General features: G+C 46.2%; 1 protein-coding gene across 4 annotated transcripts in view; it reads left to right on the plus strand.

Moving 5' to 3' along the window:
- LOC140391779 (PC3-like endoprotease variant B) overlaps positions 1–23,639 on the plus strand; it is a 1,275,236-nt gene that overhangs the window by 1,184,475 nt on the left and 67,122 nt on the right. For all 4 annotated transcript variants that reach the window (XM_072476646.1, XM_072476647.1, XM_072476643.1 and 1 more), the window contains exon 16: positions 11,166–11,351. In XM_072476646.1, the coding sequence (XP_072332747.1) occupies positions 11,166–11,351 (186 nt within the window). The remainder of the gene's footprint in view (positions 1–11,165; positions 11,352–23,639) is intronic.

The raw sequence follows: 23,639 nt of genomic DNA on the forward strand, positions 1-23,639 counted from the left end.
CAGGTACCGTAATACCTATAATACCACACTCCCACAGTCCAAAGATGTGCAGGTTAGGTGGATTGGCCACAATAAAATTCCCCTTAATGACCAAAAAGAAAAGGTTAGGAGAGGTTATTGGGTTACGGGAATAGGGTGGAAGTGAGGGTTTAAATGGGTCAGTGCAGACTCAATGGGCCGAATGGCCTCTTTCTGCGCTGTATGTTCTATGAATGGTAGTGTAGTGCCATGATGCCACTGGTTCCCAGGTATTGTGTTAACTCCAGTTTAGACAACATTGCTTCATCATCAAACCACCACCTTGAAAATATCTCAATTCAGATGGTGCAAACTGAGGTCCAGATTTCAATCCCGAATTGGATGAGCAGAGATGGGAGAATTCTCTCCTTTTGTGAACTTGATCATAAAAAATGGCAGCCTTCAGTTCTAATATTTGTTCCAGGGGAATTGGCTGGATTCAAAGTCAGGTCCACCACCCCCAGAATGAGTGTAGAGGCTGCTGGTTGGGGAGTTGGGCTGGTGGAAGGCCTACCTGGATGGAGGTTTTCCAGCACTTCGTTGAATTCCGTTAATAAATGATTAAAATAAAAAACATTCTTCAGCTTTCACCCTTCATCCCCCCTCAACTCTACACACACTCCATGCCCAATCCATACTAACAATGAGACCTCATGCCCCCCACTTCCCCTGCCCCCATGCAACCCTATGACCCCCCACTCATCCTTTTAAGTACCTATGCTAACTTATGTCCAACACATACCTACCAGCCCCCCATCTATTGCCCTAACCCCCTCCATGTCAATTTATCTAGTATCCACCATGGCGAGACCTCAGGACTCATGCTGACATTAAATAAAATTGTGTCCATTGAAGACATCACTATTTTGAATGAAAGCACAATTGATTAAAAAATAATTCAATGTTTGAAAATCCTTCAACTAATCGCTTATGAAAACAAATACTTCAGTTCTATAGCCATTTAGAGCTGTTGATTAAAGTCCCAAAGGGTGCCTTACCTCCCCAAATGTTTCTCTACCCATTCCTCAGGTGTCGCAAGACCAGATCAGAAATTGTAACATACCTCTCCAAAGGGTTATCCTTGCTGTGCAAACAAATCCACCACGTTCAGATCAGCTGTTACCTGATACACTCTGCAAACACTGGATTTTGTACTTTCATTGGAGATAACTGGCGATTTAAATTCCTAGCTGTAAATGCACATGGGACTGCTGACCCGATTCCTGTCCTGCTTCTCGTGACAATAGGGAATGCCGCGTTCAGGGGTGAAACTTAGGATTTCTACCCATTTCCACTATTTTCATCAATACAGAGGATGTCAGTCATGGTGAAATTCTGGGCTTACGATTTGATAGAATAGAATGAACCCAGTTAAAAAGGCTTGGAATTTTACTCCCGGTTCAGGAGGCCAGAATACAAACATTTCCTGGCTCCGCAAAACCGACCTGAAGGTAAGTGGCCCGGAAGGTCGGATTTTCATCCCCGGGTGGCGGGATTCCCTGGGAGTTATGTCAGATAACCCCGGAACACATCCGGAGGATGCCTGGCTTGAGGACGGGCTGGGTGGAAGGCCTGCCTCAACGCTTTGGCACTGTGATTAATTTTTTAACATAAAATAAAACAGACCACCGACCCTGACCCCTTGTACCCCCTCAATACTCCCCTGTTCCCATACAGTCCACAGGCTCTATCCTGTCAAGCCATGCCTTTCATGTTCCCGACCTACCCCATTGCTTCTCATACCATCCATGCCAAACTATGTCCCCATCTACCTCTCATGGCTCTTGATAGCCCCTTTGTCAAATTAGAACAAACTCATGTCAATCTAAGACCCCCATGTCATGATATGCAATTATGCACATAATGAGATACAGACAGGCAGCTATTGAACAGAGAGAACAGGACATAACCAATCAGCAGGCAGAACACTTGGGGGTGGTTTCCCACTATAAAAGGCACGAGGCACTCACACTGGGGACATCTACAGAGTGAGTCAGGTGTATATATCACATAACACTTATAGCACGTGGCTAAGAGCTAGTCTGGTTCAGTCAGACAGAGTAATCACACTGAGGTTAGCAGAGAGTCGAACTCACAGAGAACTGAGCTAACTGTGTGCAGGTTCAATAAATCAAATTGAACTAACTTCAAGATCTGGAGTATATTTCAGTTATAGCTGCATCTAGTTGCAGCCCGTGTTATCTCAGTGTGCTTAACATGACATGGTACCAGAAGACTGCTATCCCTAAGTGGTTTACCTCAATCTGTTCCGTGACGACCAGCAAATGTACCCCGGCACCATGGAGAAGATCCAGGCTCCTCAACAGCTGCGGACCTCCGGCAATCTCAGTGCCAACTGGCGGACTTTCAAGCAAAGGTTTCTGCTGTACATCGAAGCCTCAGACCTCGAGGGTGCGATACAAGAAAGATTGCGTTTCTCCTCTCAACTGCGGGGGATCAAGCCATCCAACTCTTCAACTCGTTGAACTTCACCAAAGGCCAGGTCAAGACAAAGTTTCAGACCATCCTGGACGAATTTGATAGTCATTGTGAAGTGGACACCAATGAAATCTTCGAGCGCTATATGTTCTAACAACGCCTACAAGGTAAAGGTGAATCTTTCAACTCCTTCTTAACTAATCTCCGTCTACTAGCGCTGTCCTGCAACTTTGGTGATATTGCTGACTCCATGATCAGAGACCAAATCGTTTTTGGAGTTCACTCTGATCTTCTGAGAGAGCAGCTTATAAAAATCAAGCATATGACCCTGCCAGTCACGATTGAAAAGTGTACAGTGCATGAGCACGCCAAAAATCGGTATTCCCAATACAAATCGGCTGAAAATGAGAAACTTGCCTCCCACGAGGCAGTGAGTGTGCAGGCCATCACCCGGATGCAGCGCCTCAGCATTGATGAAAGCGGCCATTTCGCGCGCTCTTCCCGGAGCCCCACGCAAGCGCGATGCAAATGGGATAACGAAGTGGCCGATCACCACACTGCGCAGGTGCGACGACGCACGGAGCGTAACGACGTCATGATGTGCCCGAACTGCGGCACCGCCCACTTAAAGAAACACTGCCCTGCAAGAGGCAGGTGATGTTTCAATTGCGGAAAGCCTGGCCACTATGCAGCCTTGTGCAGGTCTGCACCACCAGTCAAGGGCCAGCAATCCCAATTACAATGCAGGCGCATTCGGAGTGTCCAACAAGGTTTTCAGGCTTCTGATCCTGGCAATACAATGGATCCAGAGGACGATTACCTGGAGTCCCCCTACTATGTGGGCATCATTATCACACGTGAACATGCCTCACCGACATCATCACGGAGCCTGCCCATCCTCACTGGATTCTGCGGACGAATGGCGTGCGGTGATGCAAGTAAATCAATGCTCTATCCAGTTCAATCTGGACACAGGTGCTTCTGCCAATCTCCTTTCACAGACAGATTTCAACCGCATCAAGAAACCACCCAAGCTCCTTCCAGCAGCCTGCCAGCTCCTGGACTATAACGGCAATGCCAGCACAGCACTGGGATCCTGCCATCTGCTCGTCTCCAACAGGAGCATTCGCGCACGGCTAAGGTTTGAAATCGTCAAGCCAGACACGGCCTCCCTGCTCGGCACACTTGCATGCAAGCAGCTACACCTTGTGCAGCGGGTCGACACAATGACCTCCCCAAACGTGGATCTTCAAGCCGGCATTGACGACATCCTCACTCAGTATCCGGATGTGTTTGATGGGATGGGCACTCTGCCATATCGGTACAAGATCCTGCTGCGGCCTGATGCCACGCCTGTGGTCCACGCACCACGCCAGGTTCCGACTCCACTGAAGGAGCACCTGAAGATGCAGCGAAAGGATCTTCAGGACCAGGGCATCATCTCCAAAGTTACAGAACCGACTGACTGGGTCAGCTCGATGGTGTGTGTAAAAAAGCCTTCAGGGGAGCTGCACATCTGCATTGATCCCAAGGATCTCAACCAGAATATAATGCGTGAACACTACCCCATCCCGAAGCGGGAGGAACTCACAAGTGAGATGGCACACGCCCGGTTTTTCACAAAGTTAGATGCGTCACATGGATTCTGGCAAATCCAGCGGGATGAGTCCAGCAGAAGGCTCTGCACCGTCAACACACTGTTTGGCAGGTATTGCTATAATTGTATGCCGTTCGCCATTGTCTCGGCCTCGGAGATCTTCCATAGAATCATGGAGCAGATGATGGAGGGCATTCAAGGGATTCATGTGTATGTGGACGACATTATCATATGGTCCACAACCCCAGAAGAACACATCTCTTGTCTCCAGCAGGTATTCCGCCGTGTCCATGCCAATGGCCTCAAACTGAACAGGGCCAAGTGTTGCATTGGCATGTCACTTAAGTTCTTAGGTGACCAGATCTCTCAGCAGGGTGTGCACCCGGACACAGACAAGGTCAAGGCCATCAAAACCATGAAGACCCCTGAAGACAAGAAGGCGGTGCTGCGCTTCCTAGGCATGGTAAACATTTTGGGCAAGTTCATCCCAAACCTGACCTCACACACCACGGCCCTCAGACACCTGGTGAAAAGGTCTACTGCCTTTGATTGGCAGCAGCTCATCAAGCAGAGTGGTTGGAGCTGAAAGCCAAGCTCACCACTGCACCTGTATTGGCATTTTTTGACCCTGACAGGGAAACAAAAATCTCAACAGATGCGAGCCAGGACAGCATCGGTGCGGTGTTGCTCCAGCGCGATGACACCTCATCCTGGGCACCGGTTGCCTACGCATCATGAGCGATGACACCCACCGAGCAGCGGTACCCCCAAATTGAAAAGGAATGTCTGGGCCTTCTCACTGGAATTATCAAGTTCCACGATTATGTCTACGGCCTGCCGACGTTCACCATTGAGACGGTCCACAGGCCTCTGCTCCACATTATCCACAAGGACCTGAACGACATGACGCCCCGGCTGCAGCGCATCCTCCTCAGACTCAGAAGGTGCGACTTTGAGCTCGTGTACACGCCTGGCAAGGAGCTCATTATTGCGGATGCCTTGTCCCGCTCCATAACCTTGCCTGCTGACCCGCCGGCATTCATCCAACAGATCGAATCACAGGTGCAGCTGTGGGCCAGCAACCTCCCGGCAGCGGATGAAAAGGGGATTCGCATTCGCGACGAGACAGCCAAAGACCTTCTTCTGCAGCGTGTCTTGCGCCACCTCACCAATGGCTGGCAAAAAGGGCAGTGCCCTCAATTCTTCAATTTGAAGGACGACCTGACGGTGGTTGATGGTATCCTCCTCAAGCTGGACCGCATTGTCATTCCACTCAGTCTCCAGAGCTTGGTTCCGGCAAATCCACAAGGGACATCTGGGTCTCGAGAAGTGTGGGTGTCGAGAAGTGCAGGCGCAGAGCCAGGCAAGCTGTCTACTGGCCTGGGATTAGTCAGGACATCTCAAATAAGGTCCTCAACTGTCCAACCTGTCAGCGCTTCCAGCCAGCGCAGAGCAAGGAGACGCTTCAGCAGCACAAAATCGTGACCTCCCCGTGGTCCAAGGTGGGCATCGACCTCTTTCACGCCAATGGTCGTGATTATGTGTTAATCATTGATTATTTTTCCAACTACTCAGAAGTCGTGAAGCTCTCGGACCTCACATCCAAGACCGTCATCAAGGCCTGTAAGGAGACATTCTCCAGGCATGGTTATCCACCCATTGTCATGAGTGATAGCGGTCCTTGCTTCAGCAGCCAAGAGTGGTCAGGATTTGCCCAGTCATATCAGTTTCATCACGTCTCTTCCAGCCCACATTACCCGCAATCCAACGGGAAGGTTGAGAATGGGGTGCACATAGTGAAGCAGCTCATCTGCAAAGCCGCAGATTCTGCTTCTGACGTCAACCTTGTGCTGCCTGCGTACAGGGCAACCCCTCTGTCTACCGGCATGTCACCGGCTCAACTCCTGATGAACAGGGACCTGCGGACGACGCTTCCAGCCATACACTTGCCTGATCTGGATCAACTCCCGGTGCTGCAGAAGGTGCAGAAACTCAGAGACCGGCAAAGGTACGGCTATGACGCTCATGCCACTGATTTGCCTGTGCTATCCCCAGCGGATGCTGTTCGGATCAAGCTACCTGATGGAGGCTGGTCAGCTCCAGCTGCTGTTGTTCGACAGGCTGCTCCTCGATCGTATGTTGTGCATTTGGCTGATGGCTCTGTTGTGCGGCAAAACAGACGGGCACTGCGCACAGTTGCCTGCCCGCAACCACATTCTTCGTTGTTTCCATCTGTTATTGTGCCACCTCCTGATACCTCGGTCCACGAGGCCACCAGTCAGGCTTCAATCCCGCCCATCAAGGCGCCGTCGTCCCCACCACCACCTCTCCGGCGGTCGACCAGGATCAGATGCAAGCCCCAGAGACTGGACTTATGAACAATTATTTTGTTTGCTATGTTCTGTTTTCGCACATTAGACACCTGTTTTCACATGTACATATGTTCCAATCTGCCAGTGTATGTAAATAAGTTAGTTTTTCGGCCTACACATAAATACTTTCACATGAGCTGCAGAAAAACATTTCAAAAGGGAAGATGTCATGATATGCAGACATGCACATAATGAAATACAGACAGGCAGCTAATGAACACAGAGAACAGGACATAACCAATCAGCAGACAGAACACTTGGGGGTGGTTTCCCACTATAAAAGGCACGAGGCACTCACACTCCGGCTCTTTCCACTGGGGACATCTACAGAGTGAGTCAGGTGTATATATCACATAACACCGACAGCACGTGGCTAAGAGCTCGTCTGGTTCAGTCAGACAGAGTAATCACACTTAGGTTAGCAGAGAATCGAACTCACAGAGGACTGAGCTAACTGTGTGCAGGTTCATTAAATCAAATTGAACTAACTTCAAGGTCTGGAGTATATTTCAGTTATAGCTGCATCCAGTTGCAGCCCGTGTTATCTCAGTGTGCTTAACAAGACACCTCACACCCACCAACCTTTGCCCTTACACTTACCATGTCAACTCGCGTCATGCCTCATGATCCGTGCTGACATTAAATAAAACTCTTTTGCAGATCATTGTTTTAACTCTCATTCATAAAACCTATTCCTACATTTTCATTCCTTCAGCTACATTGTCTTTTATAACAATATTATGTTCAATTGCATAACTCCATAAAAAACAGGCATTGGAATTCACAGTCCAACTTCAAAGAGTCTATAACCACTTGGATCTGTCAATCAAATATTGAAATAAAAGATAGTCTACTCAGATAATGAGTGGTTGTTAAATCAGCCATGCAGCACTAATCCAGTGATAACTTTAAGGCATATGTCAACAGCCAGTGTGAAATAACAAGCAGTGTTTTAAACTGTCTCAACAGGTTTTTTTTCAAGAGTTAAAGGGCAGATATTTTAAATGCTTTGATGTCTCCCTTTGACAGTTCATCTTGATCCTTTTGGCAGTTTTTGACAGTATCAATGAGCTTCATAGTTACAATGCGTTCATTTGATTTTTTTTCCGCATTCATGCCTACTTTTAGCGATCACAAAAGGGATCTGACCTCTTAAGAGCAACTGACCTCCCCCTAGATATGTTCCTGGATCATAACCAAAGAGACACCGTACTTCTCCATATACATATACAAACAAATCCACAAAGTTCTGTGTGTCTGTGCGGAGTTTGCACTTTCTCCCCATGTCTGAGTAGGTTTCCTCCCGCAGTCTAAAGATGTACGGTTAGGTGGGTTGGTCATGCTAAATTGCCTGAGGGCTGGATGGCTTTCTGGGGGAGTTTAACAGATAGTTTGCGATGGAGTTGGCCCCTCACCTGATGGGTATGTTTACTGAGGCGGTAGAGAAGGGGGAGTTGCCGCTATGTTAGCGCAGGCATCGATGTTGTTGATCCCCAAAAAGGGGAGGGACCCACTGGAGTATGGGTTATTTGCATTGGCTATAGAGCCCATGGCGATGGCCCTTCGGTCAGCAGCTGAGTGGCAAAGGGTTGTGAGGGGGGTAGGGAGCACCAGGTATCATTGTATGCAGACGACCTGCTGTTGTTTGTGTCGGACCCGTTGGAAAGCATGGGACAGAATTATGGGCTTGTTGGAGATGTTTTCTGGCTGTAAGTTGAATGTAAGCAAGATTGTTCCTCGTGAATGTGGCAGGGTGGGGTAGGTGGGGGAGGCAACCTGGGGCACTCCACTTAAGGTGGCAAGAGAGAGGTTTAGGTATCTGAGTATCCAGGTAACGCATGAGTGGGCCACGATGTATAGGTGGAAATTGACAGGGTTAGTGGAAGATAGGATATGTGAGGGCAGCGTGGTGGCGCAGTGGTGAACACTGCTGCCTCACGGCACCGAGGTCCCAGGTTCGATCCCGGCTCTGGTTCACTGTCCATGTGGAGTTTGCACATTCTCCCCATGTTTGCATGGGTTTCGCCTCCACAACCCAAAGATGTGCAGGTTAGGTTAATTTGCCACGCTAAATTGCCCTTTAATTGGATACTCAACATTTTTTTAAAAAGATGGGATATGTTGCATTTGACATTGGCAGGGAGGATGCGGGTAATAATGATGAATGTATTGCCAGGCTCCTGTTTGTCTTTCAGACCCTCCCGATTTTCCTTCCGAAGGCCTTTTTCCGGAAGATGGAGGTGTGGGTCTCGGATTTTGTGTGGGCAGGGAAGGTGCTGAGGTTGAGGAGGGCCCTGCTGCAATGGCTGAGGCAGGGAGGGGGGGTTGGCGCTCCCAAACCTGATGCACTAGTATCGGGCAGCGAATGTGGACAAGGTGAGGCATTGATGCGGGGGGGGGGGGGGGGGGGGTGGGCGGGGGGGAGTGGATCAGGTTGAAGGAGGAGACCTGTAAGGCCTTGAGTTTGAGGGTTCTGGTGGCAGCCCATTGCTGTTGGCTCCGAGGATGTACACGGGGAGTCCGGTGTGGTGGAGTCGACTGTTAAAATCTGGATTCAGTTGAGGAGGTACGTTAAGCTGGGCCACATGTCAGTGCTGACAGTGTGGAAATCACAGGTTTAAGCCGGGGGGGGGGATGGATGGCGGTGGAAGGAGGAGGGCTGGAAGGGGCTCAGGTATATATTCTCGGAGGGGAAATTCAATGGGTTGAATCATGTTCACATGTTCTGGGTTGCGAGAAGTTGGAGAGCTTCTGGGAGGTGGTATTTGGAACCTTATCGATAATAGCGGGGGCCGAGGTGAAGCCACACCCTAGGGTGGAGATCTTTGGGATCTCGGAGCTGCGGGAGGAGAAGGGGCCCAATGTCATGGCCTTTGCCTCTCTGATTGTCAAGCAATGAATTCTTTTGAATTGGAAGCCGGATATCCCACTCGGGGTTGCAGCTTGGCTCGGGGATCTGTACAGGTTCCTCTGGTTGCCAAAGGTTAGGTTTGCATTGAGGGGGTCGGAAGAGGGATTTCAGGTACGGTGGAGGCCGTTCATGATGATGGGCACAATCCAACGGCCACGCTGCACCCGAAAAGCAACTCGGCGCGGCACAGTGTGGCCGATGAAAGCTGGGAGACCCCGCCTCCGGGATCGACCTGGCTCACCACACCTTGTGAGATCCAACGCAATCTGACGAGATGTCGCGATGTGTATTCTGCCCACAATGGGCAGGATCACTTTTTGACAAATTTGCATATTAGAATGAGACAGGAAGGCTCACCCTAATGTGCAGATTCCCGAGGCACTTGGGGCTTTGGGATTCAACCCCTTTGCCTCAGAGACCTCGGTTGAATGTCGTTCAGCACTGTTTCCCACAAATAGGAATTAGACGGAACAACACTCGTGGGGGGTCTCCCTGGGGATTTGAGGCCCCCAGCTGCATGCCCTTTGGAGAGGGTGGTGCACAGGCACTGATGGTGGCACCTGGGTACTCTGCCAGTGCCACCTGGGTGCTAGCCTGGCATTGCTAAGGTGTCCAGGTGGCACTGCCAATGTGCCAAGCTGGCATTTTCTCCACATGCGCATGATCAGGCCAGGGTTGCCTAGCGTGGGTGTTGGCGGGGGGGGGTCGTGACGCTCCCAGGGGTGCGGACCGTCCCATAGTGCATTCGGGCTTGGGGGGGGATTGTTTTAGGGGCCTCGGAACAATGGCGTCCCGATCTCTTGCTACAATGGGGTGTTCTAGTGAGCGGAGCTCCCCTCTGTACAAAATGGGGCTATGTGTGGCCTCGGCCACACGATCTCCATTGTGTGGCCCCTTATTCAACATGAGCCGGGAAACGAGCTCGCTAGGGCACTTTGTTCCCTTTTGGGAGAATTGCACCCGATATTTGAGGAGCTATTCGTCACTGGGGGATGGGGGTTGGGTGGGACTAAAAGGGGAAAAATGTATAAATTGTTAACTGTTTTGTTAGAATGTGATGTTGTTATTGTTTATGTTTGGAATAAAAGATTTTTTTTTTAAAAACGGATGTGTGCGTGAGGTTGGGTTACAGTGGAATGGGCCTAGGTGGAGTGCTCTTTCGGAGGTCAGTGCAGACTCGATGGGCTGAATGGCCCCTTTAAGTGCTGTATTCTATGGTTCTGTGATTCAGGCCCGTTCCTATCAGGTCTAAGCTGCACACGTTGGGTTTCAGATACCTCTCAGACAAAAATCACATGTGAGTGGAGGGAGCTGTTAATTTCTACGGGCAGCTGCCTCCCCAAAATGCACTTGCATGAATCACAATGGATGCTCATTTTGACTCCCGTAAAAATGACAGGTATCAAGTTCGTGATGGGACCTCCAGATTCTGGCCTCCACTATTTTTGCAATAATAGGAAATCTCTCCTTTGTTATGACATTTTTTATTTTTTATTTCATAGAATTTCATAGAATCATAGAATTTACAGTGCAGAACGAGGTCATTCGGCCCATCAAGTCTGCACCAGAATTCTCAACTCAAATTCTCAAAAGCCAACTCCAGAAAAACATAGTCCTTAAAGGGCCCAACACTCAAACATAAAAAAGATTTTTTTCTTCCCAAAAAGCAATGGGCCATTAGAAATTACTGAAAGATGTTAATCATTTTGACATAGATAGGATGAACATTTTACACACCTAAAAAAGCCATGTTTATCTTCAGTAATTTCCTGGATTGGGCAAACAAGTTGTCCCATTTTGTAAACTTTGAGTATTTTAACTTTTCCAGGTGACTGTCAACGTGTCAAGCATCTGTCGTGGTGATCTTGACATTTCTCTCATCTCACCTTTTGGTACCAAATCTAAACTACTTGCAGTCCGAACCGCAGATGACAGCAAGTTCGGGCTGAGAAATTGGACGTTCATGACTATTCATTTTTGGGGAGAGAAACCTGAAGGAGTCTGGATTTTTATTGTGAGTGCTGTTTTTTTATTCCTTTCGCTCGACTTGTTTGCCTTCAGGATCCTCCTATCATGCTTCCAACTTGTATGTGTGTTGGTTCAGCCAACAGAGTAGGACATGGCATTCAACAGAGCACTCCCAATTCTCATTAACAGGGTGCTTTGATTAATCAGTTATAATAAGAAAGAAAGACATTCTTCATTCACAACCTTGGGAAGTCCCAAATGCTTCACAAGCAGTGAAGTATTCTTGAAGTGTAGCCACTGCTATAATCTCAGCACTTGAATCCTTTATTTTCTGTAAGGAACTTGCCTTGCCTGAGTTTCTTGTTCTCCTCATCCCTTTCTTCTTCATTACTGGTGCATAGTTGTGTTCTCTTTACCAGACCACAAAAATCCAATTTAAGAACTTACGGAGGGCGATCAAACTTCAGTGGCCAGTCAGTCCAAAATTTAAGTATGCCTTTCAGTTTGAACTCCAAAGCTCAGTTATTGAAACTGGAGTTCACTGGAGTTACCACAGGGATGTAGGAACAAAATAATACCAAATTAGAGATCTTAATGATAACTTCTTGGAAGCTTATTTAAAAGAATGTTGATTTGGAGTGCAGTGGGATGTTATATTTGGTTGATGGTTCAAAAGTTTATAAAACGGATGAGGCTACAAGTAAGTCAAGCTGTGGTGACATTACTTAGAGTTGGCACATAGGACAGAAAGCAACACGAGTTTAAACATTTGGGATATATTTTTCAATTTGTTTCCAAACATACAGTGGAATAACATAAATTTCACAGGAATGTATTTTGTAATGCATGTCAGAAATAATGATTTTCCTTTTTCTCGCTACAAAGAGAAAGATTTACCAACACTCTTAAAAAAAACACATCAGCCACACCCCTTAAAAAGTCAAAAATGCAATGCATGGTTAATGTTTCTGTTTTTTAATATCTATATATACTCTTGTTAAAAATTGCTTAATTAACTTAATATTGAAAATTTCTGTAAATGACATGGGAACAATTTGTGATTTAGCAGCCTGGAGAAAGTGTTGATGGCCTTGTCAGGAAGAATTGGCTCAGGAGGGTTACTGAGCTCAATAATGTGAGGCAGCTGGATTAACACGTAGAATTATCCCAGGTTAATGAATATAACACTGATATTAATTCAGCTGCTTTGTAACCATCATCTGAGCCTGAAGATTGAATTGCTGCTGAATTCACTGCCAAATCGTTTTGGGTATTTCAAAAGTATTTTTATTGAAGTTTTCCATCTTAACAAATTATGCAACAAAACCACAAAAATGGTACAGTTCAGCACAGCAAAATAGTCTCAACATATAGGATACAGAAGGGAACAGGAGAACTGCAATATAATTGGCTCAGAACAATCATTAGACTCAATTTGGTGCCTCTGTATGTGCCACCAGAGAACATAGGAAAGAAGGATAAAGCCATGAAAATGGTGCACACCTTCCCACACGGTGATTGCTCACAAGGACCACGAGAGTTCAGGACAAACATTTTTGCCATGTTTAGGCGCGCACCAGAACACGTCTCCCTCAACCCCAGCAACAGCAGATGCATCAATGACATATTATAACCCCCTCTCTCGGCTGTCAGACTCATCTGTACCCCTGCAGGAGCCAATCATGGATTCTTATACCACTACATAAGAAAAATAGAAAATTATTAATGTGAGAACCCCAGTTCTAGAAGGATGTTTTACGTAATACCACACAACACCACATAATCCCAACCTCAGGCACAGTACGGAACAATCATCATTCTACATATTCATACAGGGAGGAAAAACAGCTATAATTTTGGATTATGGTCAGTGCACTTCCCAACACATTAAACATGACAGAATTAAATATATGAGAGCTACCAGGAGCAAACATTCTCAGGATAAAAGAGGTCCAAGATTTATAAGTCCGACCCCAAGAACTAAATTGAGAAAAAGTTGCTTGTACATATAAGGGAACATATCAACCATAAGTGGGGGCAACAGGACACAACTACAGTACAGGACCCAGCTCAACCCCATGACCTTCTACACTTAGGAATCAGTAAACCAAGGATATTCAAGCACATCAAAAAACTCAGCCTCGCAGGATATTCTGAATATGTGCCTTTAGAAGGGGTGCCCCAAGCATAAATTTTAATTTAATAATCTTTATTGTCATAGGTAGGCTTACATTAACACTGCAATGAAGTTACTGTGAAAAGCCCCTTGTCGCCACATTCTGGTGCCTATTCGGGAACTCAGAGGGAGAATTTAGAACGTCCAAATTACCTAACAGCACGTCTTTTGGGACTTGTGGGAGGAAACTGGAGCACCCGGAGGAAACCCAAGCAGACACGGGGAGAATGTGCAAACTCCGCACAGACAGTGACAGATGCCGGGAATCGAACCTGGGATCCTGGAGCTGTGAAGCAACAGTGCGATCCACTGTGCTACGGTGCCGCCCTCAGAGGGCAACAGGGTATCAATCACAGCACTGGACTTGGCCTAGTCCAGGACACTCTGAGATAAAGGAGTCAATACCCCCAAACCCCCAGCACATGCCAGGACCCACCACCGAATCAGCCCTACACTTCACTAACCACACCCAGGGCAGCATCACCCACCGACCTAAATAGGGCTTATAACAGCACATTGCTCACCCAGATGAAGAGATGAAAAAATTCCCCCAAGGGAGGAACGCCCGTGTCGACCAAGGAACATTAGACGCAAGCTCGCACTCTATGTCCTTGCAAGAGGATAATAGGGGACAGGGCAGCATTGCCTCAACAGAGACAAATACACTGCATCCCCAAGGAAGACCCAACCACAACAAGAGGACATTCAGGAAACAAATATATAAGACCACCTGGAGGAGGACACCTAAACCGCCCCCCCCCAGGCCTACCCCCAATCTAAAGAAGGGCTCTGACAAGACAAACAAGGCAGAGACATAGCACCCAGACTCTCACTTCAACAAATCAAACAAGGATAAACCGTCCACACCCAGGCATGCACCACAACTCATTTCCCCTCCCCAATAGCTTTAAAAACGGTAACCACATCAAAGAATCAGCTGGAGCCCTTTCCTCGCCAGGATATATCATCTGCACAGACCGTCAAAGGAGACAAGTGTGGATTCTCAAAATTCAAAGCAAGAAAAGCAAAATGAAAACTCATATAATTACAGGGGAGGCAGTGGCGTAGTGGTCTTGTCACTGGACTAGTAATGCAGGGACCCAGGATAATTCTCTGGGGTCCCGGGTTCAAATCCCACTTCGGCAGATGGTGAAATTTGAATTCAATAAAAATCTGGAATTAAAAGTCTAACGATGATCATAAAACCATTGCCAATTGTTGTAAAAGCCCATCTGGTTCACTGATGTCCTTCAGGGAAGGAAATCTGCTGTCCTTACTCAGCCTGGCCTACATGTGTTTGCGGTTGACACTTAACTGCCCAATAATGAATAAAAAACAAATTATGTCTCAAGCTAGTCTCAATCCACGTGAGGACTAATCACGTGAGGACTAACCACTCATCACCAACCATCCTCCCATCACCTCCCCATGGCTCATCTTCTCTATAAATGAGTATAAAATGCATTCATGGATGCAAGGATCACAGCCCAACAAAAAAATGGATAAGACTGTGCACAAACGGGGTGGCATGTGGCACAGTGGTTAGCACTGGGACTGCGGCGCTGAGGACCCGGGTTTGAATCCTGGCTCTGGGTCACTGTCCGTGTGGAGACATTCTCCCCATGTCTGCGTGGGTTTCACCCCCACAACCCAAAGATGTGCTGGTTAGGTGGATTGTCCATGCTAAATTGCCTCTTAATTGGAAAAGAAAAAAATAATTGGCTGCTCTAAATTTAAAAAAATAGACTGCACAAACCACATATCAATTTACCGATTCAATGTGGTTTTTGATAAAACAGGATAACAAACTACCCTTGTCCTCGTTTCTTTAAAACATACAGTGCAGAAGAAGGCCATTCGGCCCATCGAGTCTGCACTGACCCACTTAGCCCTCACTTCCACCCTATCCCCGTAACCCCTCCTAACCTTTTTTGGACACTAAGGGCAATTTAGCATGGCCAATCCACCTGACCTGCACATCTTTGGACTGTGGGAGGAAACTGGAGCACCCGGAGGAAACCCACGCAGACACGGGGAGAACGTGCAGAATCAGCACAGACAGTGACTCAGCGGGGAATTGAACCTGGGACCCTGGCGCTGTGAAGCCACAGTGCTTACTACTGTGCTACCGTGCTCAGACAGGAGAAAAGGCAATAACATGAAATCAACAGCATAATCACAGGGGAATAAAGTCCACGATTATCGATGAACTGCAGGATAATAGCACCATATATGTGCCTTGGAAAGGCCAAGCCCATGTCAGGAACAGGGAACAACACTCAGGATCTCTCCGAAGATGCATAAAGCACCTCCAAGGTGTAGACCGGCTCACCAGCAAAAGCTCACTGCAAGCTGGGCCGCACCCCAGCAATCTCCAACTGCCCCAATCAAATGAGGGTTCTCTCTGATTCAACTCAGCTCTTCACCACCAAACTCGAGGGACATAGCGCAAGACATATATCTCAAAAGAAATTATGGAATGTGCATTCGGATAAAATGAAGGATTAAAAGATGAGTGGAGTCAGAGCTCACAAAATAGCAGCCGTTCCCAGGCTCACATCACGTTTTCCCCCCTTTTTGTTCTTTTTAATATGTACCAGCCAATAATTTCTCACCAACAAACAAGAAAGAGTTGCTTTGTAAACTCCCTTGAATTCACAGTCATGAGTCAATACAAATATCATTCCTTGTCAGTAATATAAAACACATTGACCACCACTACCAGCACAGAAACAGAACCAAAAATTCCTCATCAAATCAACAGTGGATTTTACCACTTCAGGATATGGTTCCATAGCGCTACTGGTGAGGGCAGAATAGAGCCTGAAACTTCAAACGTGTTGGTGCTTCCAACTACTGTCCACACAGTACATACTGACTGTCAGAACACTCGTTGAGTTATGCCATGCTAGAATCATGGATAGATTGTGTAGCTGAATTTTAATGGCATTTTGGGGACAGGCTGGGAAGCGGAAAGCCAGGCAAAATGACACAGAAAGGTGTGGGTGACATACCAGATGTCTTCCTTCTGCCACGCCATTTTGCCAGTGGCAGGTAAAATATGGCAGACAAGCCATCCACTCAGAACCCATTTGAGCCAGTTGTGGCAAATTAAGAGGCTCTTCCAGCCTCCATGAACATTTTGTCCACGTCATGGAGCAGGGGGCACCTCCACATGGGATGACAGTTCAATGCAATCTGGCATTGTCCCTGTGGGTAGAGGGGAAACCGCTTTTTGGAATGCTCTGACCCATGGAGGGGCCCCTCAGTGGCAATGGCTGCTGCTATGGGAACAACACTGCTTGGCCTCCAAGGTTCCACCTCTCCAATCGCTGCAGCCTGCCTTCCAGGCCTCTGCAAACCTAATTCCAATTATCCCTCCTCGAGGGCATCAACCGAGACTGCCGACTACAGACCTTCAAAGATTTAACTTTCAGTACATGTTTGCTGCAGCCTCAATGATCTCATAGAATCCCTACACCACAGATGGAGGCCATTTGGCCCATCGGGCCTGCACCATCCCTCCAAAAGAACACCCTACCTAGGCTCATGTCCCCACTATATCTCCATAACCCCAGCTAACCTTTTGGACACAAAGGGGCAATTTAGCATGACCAATCCGACTAATCTGCACATTTTTGGACTGTGGGAGGAAACCGGAGGACCTGGAGGAAATCCATGCAGACACGGGGAGAAAGTGCAAATTGCATACATACAGTCACCCAACGCTGGAATCGAACCCGGGTGCCTGGCGCTGTAAGGCAGCAGTGCTAAACATTATGCCACCGTGCCGCCCTGAGTCAAATGAGTCAAACAATTTGCTGCACCGCATCCTGGTGGTCTAATATTCTTTGTCACAAATTGGCTCAATATTATTTGGCATTCCCACTTTGAAAATTTTAGGTAAGAGCTAAATGCAAATATAAAAATGTCTCCAGTGGAACTCATCAATGGGCTATTCAACAATGTTTAATTTTGGTTTGATAATTCCTACCCTTCCAAAAATGGTTTGATAAATAATAGTAAAGAGTATAGAAGGTTAGTCTTTTTACTAATTAAGGCCAAATATGCAATGATATGCCAAAGATGCAATTATATTACACAGCAATCAACGTGCACCAAGTCAATTTGAAAGGTGAGCATTTCATTCCAGACAAATCTTGTGTTAATGAGGTTAATGTGGAGATTCAATATTAAAGAGTTGCTCCAGCAACGTCTGGGCCTCTTCAGTGAACTGGATTTTCTCTTCCATTGTTGAATTATTCTTCACAAAATTGTTGACTGTACAATTGAATTAATACATTTTCCAACTCTTGCATTAGTTAATTTGAATACAAACCATGACTATTGCAAATGTGTTTGATTGAATGCTGTTATTTATAGTCTGTGCCAACAAAATCTTTTTCTCATGAATCTTACTTTCCAAGATGTATGTTTTCTACCTTTGTTAAAGCCTGCAAACTATAAGAAGAATTGAGCATTCCTCTTTTTAACAAAGATGAACTTGGTTTATGTTTGTGAACCCTAGTAGTGATTCAAAATCTTTTCTTAATTATTCATGGAATTGTAAGCATCACTGGCAAGGCCAACATCTATTGGCCACCTCTAATTTCTCATGGGAAGGTGGTGGTGAGCCACTTTCCTGAACCACAGAAGCCCATATGGTGACGGTACACCCACAGTGCTGTTAGAGAGGGAGTTTCAGGATTTGCTCCAGTGAGAGTGCCTGGACGATGATTAATCATCAGTGTGTTATGACACCCTGAGCAAGTGCGCGATCAATTGCAGTATCACTCATCCCGGAGTCATAACACAAGTGAACTAACCAATAATTCTTATAAAATTTCCCAAAGTCTTTAGTCCTTGGCTGCCCAACAATTACAGTCACCAGGTTTGTTAATTTTAAACACAATTACTTTTTATTTATAACAAGGACTGTCATGAATCTGCAATAAATACAACTGGTTAACAACAAACTAATACCTAGTAGCCACTTCAACTGTGCCACCTTCTACCCACACACACGAGACTTACGAACACAGGGGGAGGCTTGAAGGTCAAAAGATATGTTTCTTTGCTTTAAATGGTGATTCTTTAGCACACTTTCCTCACAGCATGCTTGTCGATTGAAGCCTCTGGTTTGCAGCCAGTAATGATCTTCCTTGTAGAGTCATTCATTTGGGGTCCTTGTAGTTTAGAAAAAGCACCCACAAGCAGCAGGCTTTCTGGAGAGACATTTTATTTCAGATCAAACCTTGCTTCCAGCTCGTGGTCTGACTTTAGGCCTCTGCAGTCACAAGAGAATGGTGTCCAGACTTGCTAGAGAGAGAGTCAGCCCTCACAGTGGCCTTCTGGAGAGAGTTTAGCTGGATCTTTTGGGAGAGGGTTAGTTAGATCCCTCCATCAGGTTGCCAGAATCAAAACTGAAACCAAACTGGAACCCTCTTGACTCTGAAAACATTCCGGTGGGATCTGATCCAATCACTGCCTGCTACAGAGCAGAGGCTTTTGTGCCAATTCATTGCCCAAATCAATCAAACCGAATCCCATCCAATCTCTGTTTTTGATGCCTGACAGTCCACAGCTTTGATTTGAACCAGCACAGACTAACACAGTGGTCTCTCCTGGTGCTAAAATCCTTTGCTTGAATTAAAGGTACAGGCCACTACTTGTTTCTGCTTGAATTAAATATATAGGCTGCCTTAAAGACCCATGTCCACTTAAAGGAAGCACTGAGGGTGGCAAAGGCACAGAATATGCTCCGGGTGGGGAACTTCAATGTCCATCACCAAAACTGGCTAGGTAGTACCATTACAGAACGAGCTGGCCGGATCCTAAAGGACATAACTGCTAGACTGGGACTGCAGCAGGTCATGAGGGAACCAACAAGAGGGGAAAAAAATACATAACCTCATCCTTTCCAACCTGCCTGATGCAGATGCATCTGTCCATGACAGCATTGGTAGAAGTGACCACAGTCCTTGTGGAGACAAAGTTTATCTTCACATTGAGGATACCCTCCACCGTGTTGTGTGGCACTACCACCCTGCTAAATGCGACAGACTTCAAACTGATCTAGCAACTCCAGACTGGGCATCCATGAGGTGCCTTGGGTCATCAGCAACAGCAGAATTGTATTCAACCACAATCTGCAACCACATGGCCCGGCATATCCCCCACTCTACCATTACCACCAAGCCAGGGGATCAACCCTGGTTCAATAAAGAGTACAGGAGAGCATGCCAGGAGCAACATCAGGCATTCCGTAAAATGAGGCGAAGCTACAACACAGGACTACTTGTGTACCAAACAGCATAAGCAGCAAGCAATAGACAGAGCTAAGAGATTCCACAATGACCGCATCAGATTTAAGATCTGCAGTCCTGCTACATCTAGCCGTGAATGGTGGCGGACAACTAAACAACTCACTGGAGGAGGAGGTCCACAAATATCTCCATCCTCAATTATGGAGGAGCCCAGCACATACGTGCAAAAGACAAGGCTGAGACATTCACAACAATCTTCAGGCAGAAGTGCCGAGTGGATGATAAATCTCGGTCCCCTTCGGAGGTCCCCAGCATCACAGATGTCAGTCTTCAGCCAATACAATTCATTCCACGTGATATCAAGAAATGGCTGAAGGCACTAAGTACTGCAAAGGCTATGGGCCCTGACAATATTTCGGCAATAGTACTGAAGTCTTGTGCTCCAGAACTTGCTGCACCCCTTGCCAAGCTGTTCCAGTATAGTTACAACATTGGCATCTACCAGGCAATGTGGAAAATTGCCCAGGCATGTCCTATACACAAGAAATAGGACAAATGCAACCCAGCCAATTACCGCCCTAACAATCTACTCCATCATCAGCAAAGTGATGGAAGGAGTGGCCAACAGTGCTATCGAGCGGCACTTGTTTGACAATAACATGCTCACAGGCGCTCAGTTTGGGTTCCATCAGGGTCACTCAGCTCCTGACCTCATTACGGCCTTGGGTGAAACATGGAATGAAGAGTTGAATGCCAGAAGTGAGGTGAGAATAACTGCCCTTGACATCAAAGCAACATTTGACCGAGTATAGCCTCAAGGAGCCCCAGCTAAACTGGAATTAGTGGGAATCAGGGAGAAAACTCTCCACTGGTTGGAGCCATACCTGGCACAAAGAAAAATGGTTGTGGTGGTTGGAGATCAATCATCTCAGCTCCAGGATATCACTGCTGGAGTCCCTCAGGATAGTGTCCTCGCCCAACCATCTTCAGCTGCTTCATGAATGACCTCCCTTCCATCATAAGGTCAGAAGTAGGGATATTTGCAGATGACTGCACAATGTTCAACACCATTCACGACTCCTGAGATAATGAAGCAGTCCATGTCCAAATGCAGCAAGACCTGGACAAGATCCAGGTTTAGGCTGACAAGTGGCAAGTTATATTTGCACCACACAAGTGCCAGATAATGACAATTTCCTACAAGAGAGGATCTAACCATCGCCCCTTGACATTCAATGGCATTACCATCGCTGATACCTCAACATCAACATGCTGGGGGTTACCCTTGATAGAAACTGAAGTGGAAAAGCCATATTAAAACTGTGGCTACCAGGGCAGGTTAAAGGCTAGAAATCCTGCGGCGAGTAACTCATCTCCTGTCCACCATCTACAAGGTACAAGTCAGGAGTGTAATGGAATACTCTCCACTTGCCTGGGTGAGTGCAACTCCAACAACACTCAAGAAGCTTGACACCATCATGACAAAGCAGGCCACTTGATTGCTGCTCCATCCACAAACATTCAAACCCTCCACCACCGGCGAACAGTGGCAACTGTGAGTACCATCTACAAGATGCACTGCAGCAACTCACCAAAATTCCTTAGACAGCACTTTCCAAATCCACAGCCACTACCATCTAGAAGGACAAGAGCAGCAGATACCTGGAAACCCCACCACCTGGAGGTTCCCTTCCAAATCACTCACTAGTCTGACTTGGAAATATATCGCCATTCCTTCACTGTCGCTGGGGCAACATCCTGGAACTCCTCCCTAACAGCACAGTGGGTGTACTGAAATCGCAAGGACTGCAACGGTTCAAGAAGACAACTCACCACTGCCTTCTGAAGGGCAACTAGGGATGGGCAATAAATGCTGGCCGAACCAGCGACGTCCACGTCCCGTAAATGAATAAAAAAACATTTTTTTAAATCATCCATGGATCAAAATCCTAGCGGCTAAAATAAGGGAATAAACATGAAGGACCCTTAAAGGTAGCAAACAGTGGTTTATTCTTCCAATACAAGGAAGAGGAATAATGGTGTAGTCATCCTACGTTTTATCATACAGTGATTTAAGGAGAGCTAAATGATAGTATGGGTGAGATCCTCAGACCAGATCATCTCTGAGCTGAATACACAGGAGAAGGAGAGTGGGAGAAAATAAAGTTACAAGCTAGCCAGAGAAGCAAATGAAAAATGTAATTTTGTGAAAAACTTTGTAAAAATAACAGCCACAGAAATCATTTGAATGTGTTCAAACTGTGCTGCTGCATTAGAATCAGAATTAGAATGAATACTTTTATTATCTTTTTTGAAATGCTATCTACAGCACATCTTACCACAGGAAGAAAAAGTGTCACAGAAGAGATGCCATTCTCTATGAATTACAGGCTGTGTAAATGCTCATAGATAAGAGTATGCAGATTACGATGGGGTTCCTGTGATAGAGCATACGTGCTCTTAGCCATTGAGCAGCAGGTTCCCACTGCCACCACATCCAAATGTAAGTCACAGGAATGTGAGTTACGCTCCCTATAGGAACAGGACAAAAATCATGTATCAAAGTCTGTCAAATATGGAGCAGCAAATTGCTCTACTTGGAAGAATGCTCCATGTTAAAATGTAATTTAGCCACACCATTACATCCCTATTATACACCAGTGATTGTTCAGTACAAAAAGTACATTGCACCACTGCATTTTACAAAATTGCTGTGAAGCATAATGTTGTACATCAGCTTGTGTAATTAATACTATTTCAGCTGTTTAAGTGTCTCATTTCTATTTGCATTACAGTGAGCATAATGGCTAGGTAGCTTGCTGATTCTTTTTCTATCTTGTACTTTTTTGAATTTGTTATCATTCTCATTGTGTGTAGCTGTGCACCTCTAACGCTGTTATCTTCTGTCCATTGTCTGAGTGATAGACTTCTTCACCATTTCTGGTCTGATTCTGAATGGATTATTTGGCATGAAATGTGTTTTTACAGGGAGAGTGCATTGTCACACATTTCGAATGGCTGAACCAGTCCAAATGCAGATATGATTGACTTACTTTTTCTCTCTCATTTACATAAGTTACTCTGAAACATTGATTCGTCAGAATTCAATATATATGCATTCAAAGGCCCGAACAATAAGTACATCAGAAATCGGTCCTATTGTTCATATGCTGGACCGGAGAAAGTGACTCATTAACAGATGCAGAAAATGCTGGGAAGGCACAAGAGGTTTAACAGCTGTAAAAAGAAAAAGGATGGTTAACATTTCCTTGGTGGACATATTGTAAGAAATGACACCATCCTCATAATGAGTGCGAGCCTAAAACATTAACCAATGTTTTCCCTTTTCAAATGCCGAAGGGCCTTCAGTATATTTTCATCGTTTCCTGTTTGGATTTCAAATACTTGCATTATTTTCAGTTATTTTCTTTTGAACTAATTGATAGATGCTGGAGAGTGTAATATGAGATAGTCAGGAATTTCAGTAGACTCATTTTTAAATGTGTGAGACAATTCAAAATGGACTTTTCACCCATCCCCTTCCACTGACCAAGTAGTAGTGCACCTGTCCACAAAGCCAAGTCATAATTATAGATTGAAGCAATCGGAAATGGGGTCTGTGCATGCTGTCAAGCACCTATCTATTTGAATGTAATTTTCAAGAACTTAGTCCGTAGCCTTGGATGCTATGGCGTTTCAAATGCTCACCTAAATGCTTCTTACACGTTGTTCGGATTCCTGCCTCTACCACCACCCTTTGGGGGAAAACCTTTTCCTCAAATCCCCTCTAAATCTCCAGTTCATTACCTTAAATCTTTGCCTCCTGATTAGTGACCCCACTACTAAGTTGCTTTATATCTACCTTGTCGGGCAGCAGGGTGGCGCAGTGGTT

The sequence above is a fragment of the Scyliorhinus torazame genome, chromosome 15 (assembly GCF_047496885.1).
Source record: "Scyliorhinus torazame isolate Kashiwa2021f chromosome 15, sScyTor2.1, whole genome shotgun sequence".
In the NCBI taxonomy this organism is placed as follows: domain Eukaryota; kingdom Metazoa; phylum Chordata; class Chondrichthyes; order Carcharhiniformes; family Scyliorhinidae; genus Scyliorhinus; species Scyliorhinus torazame.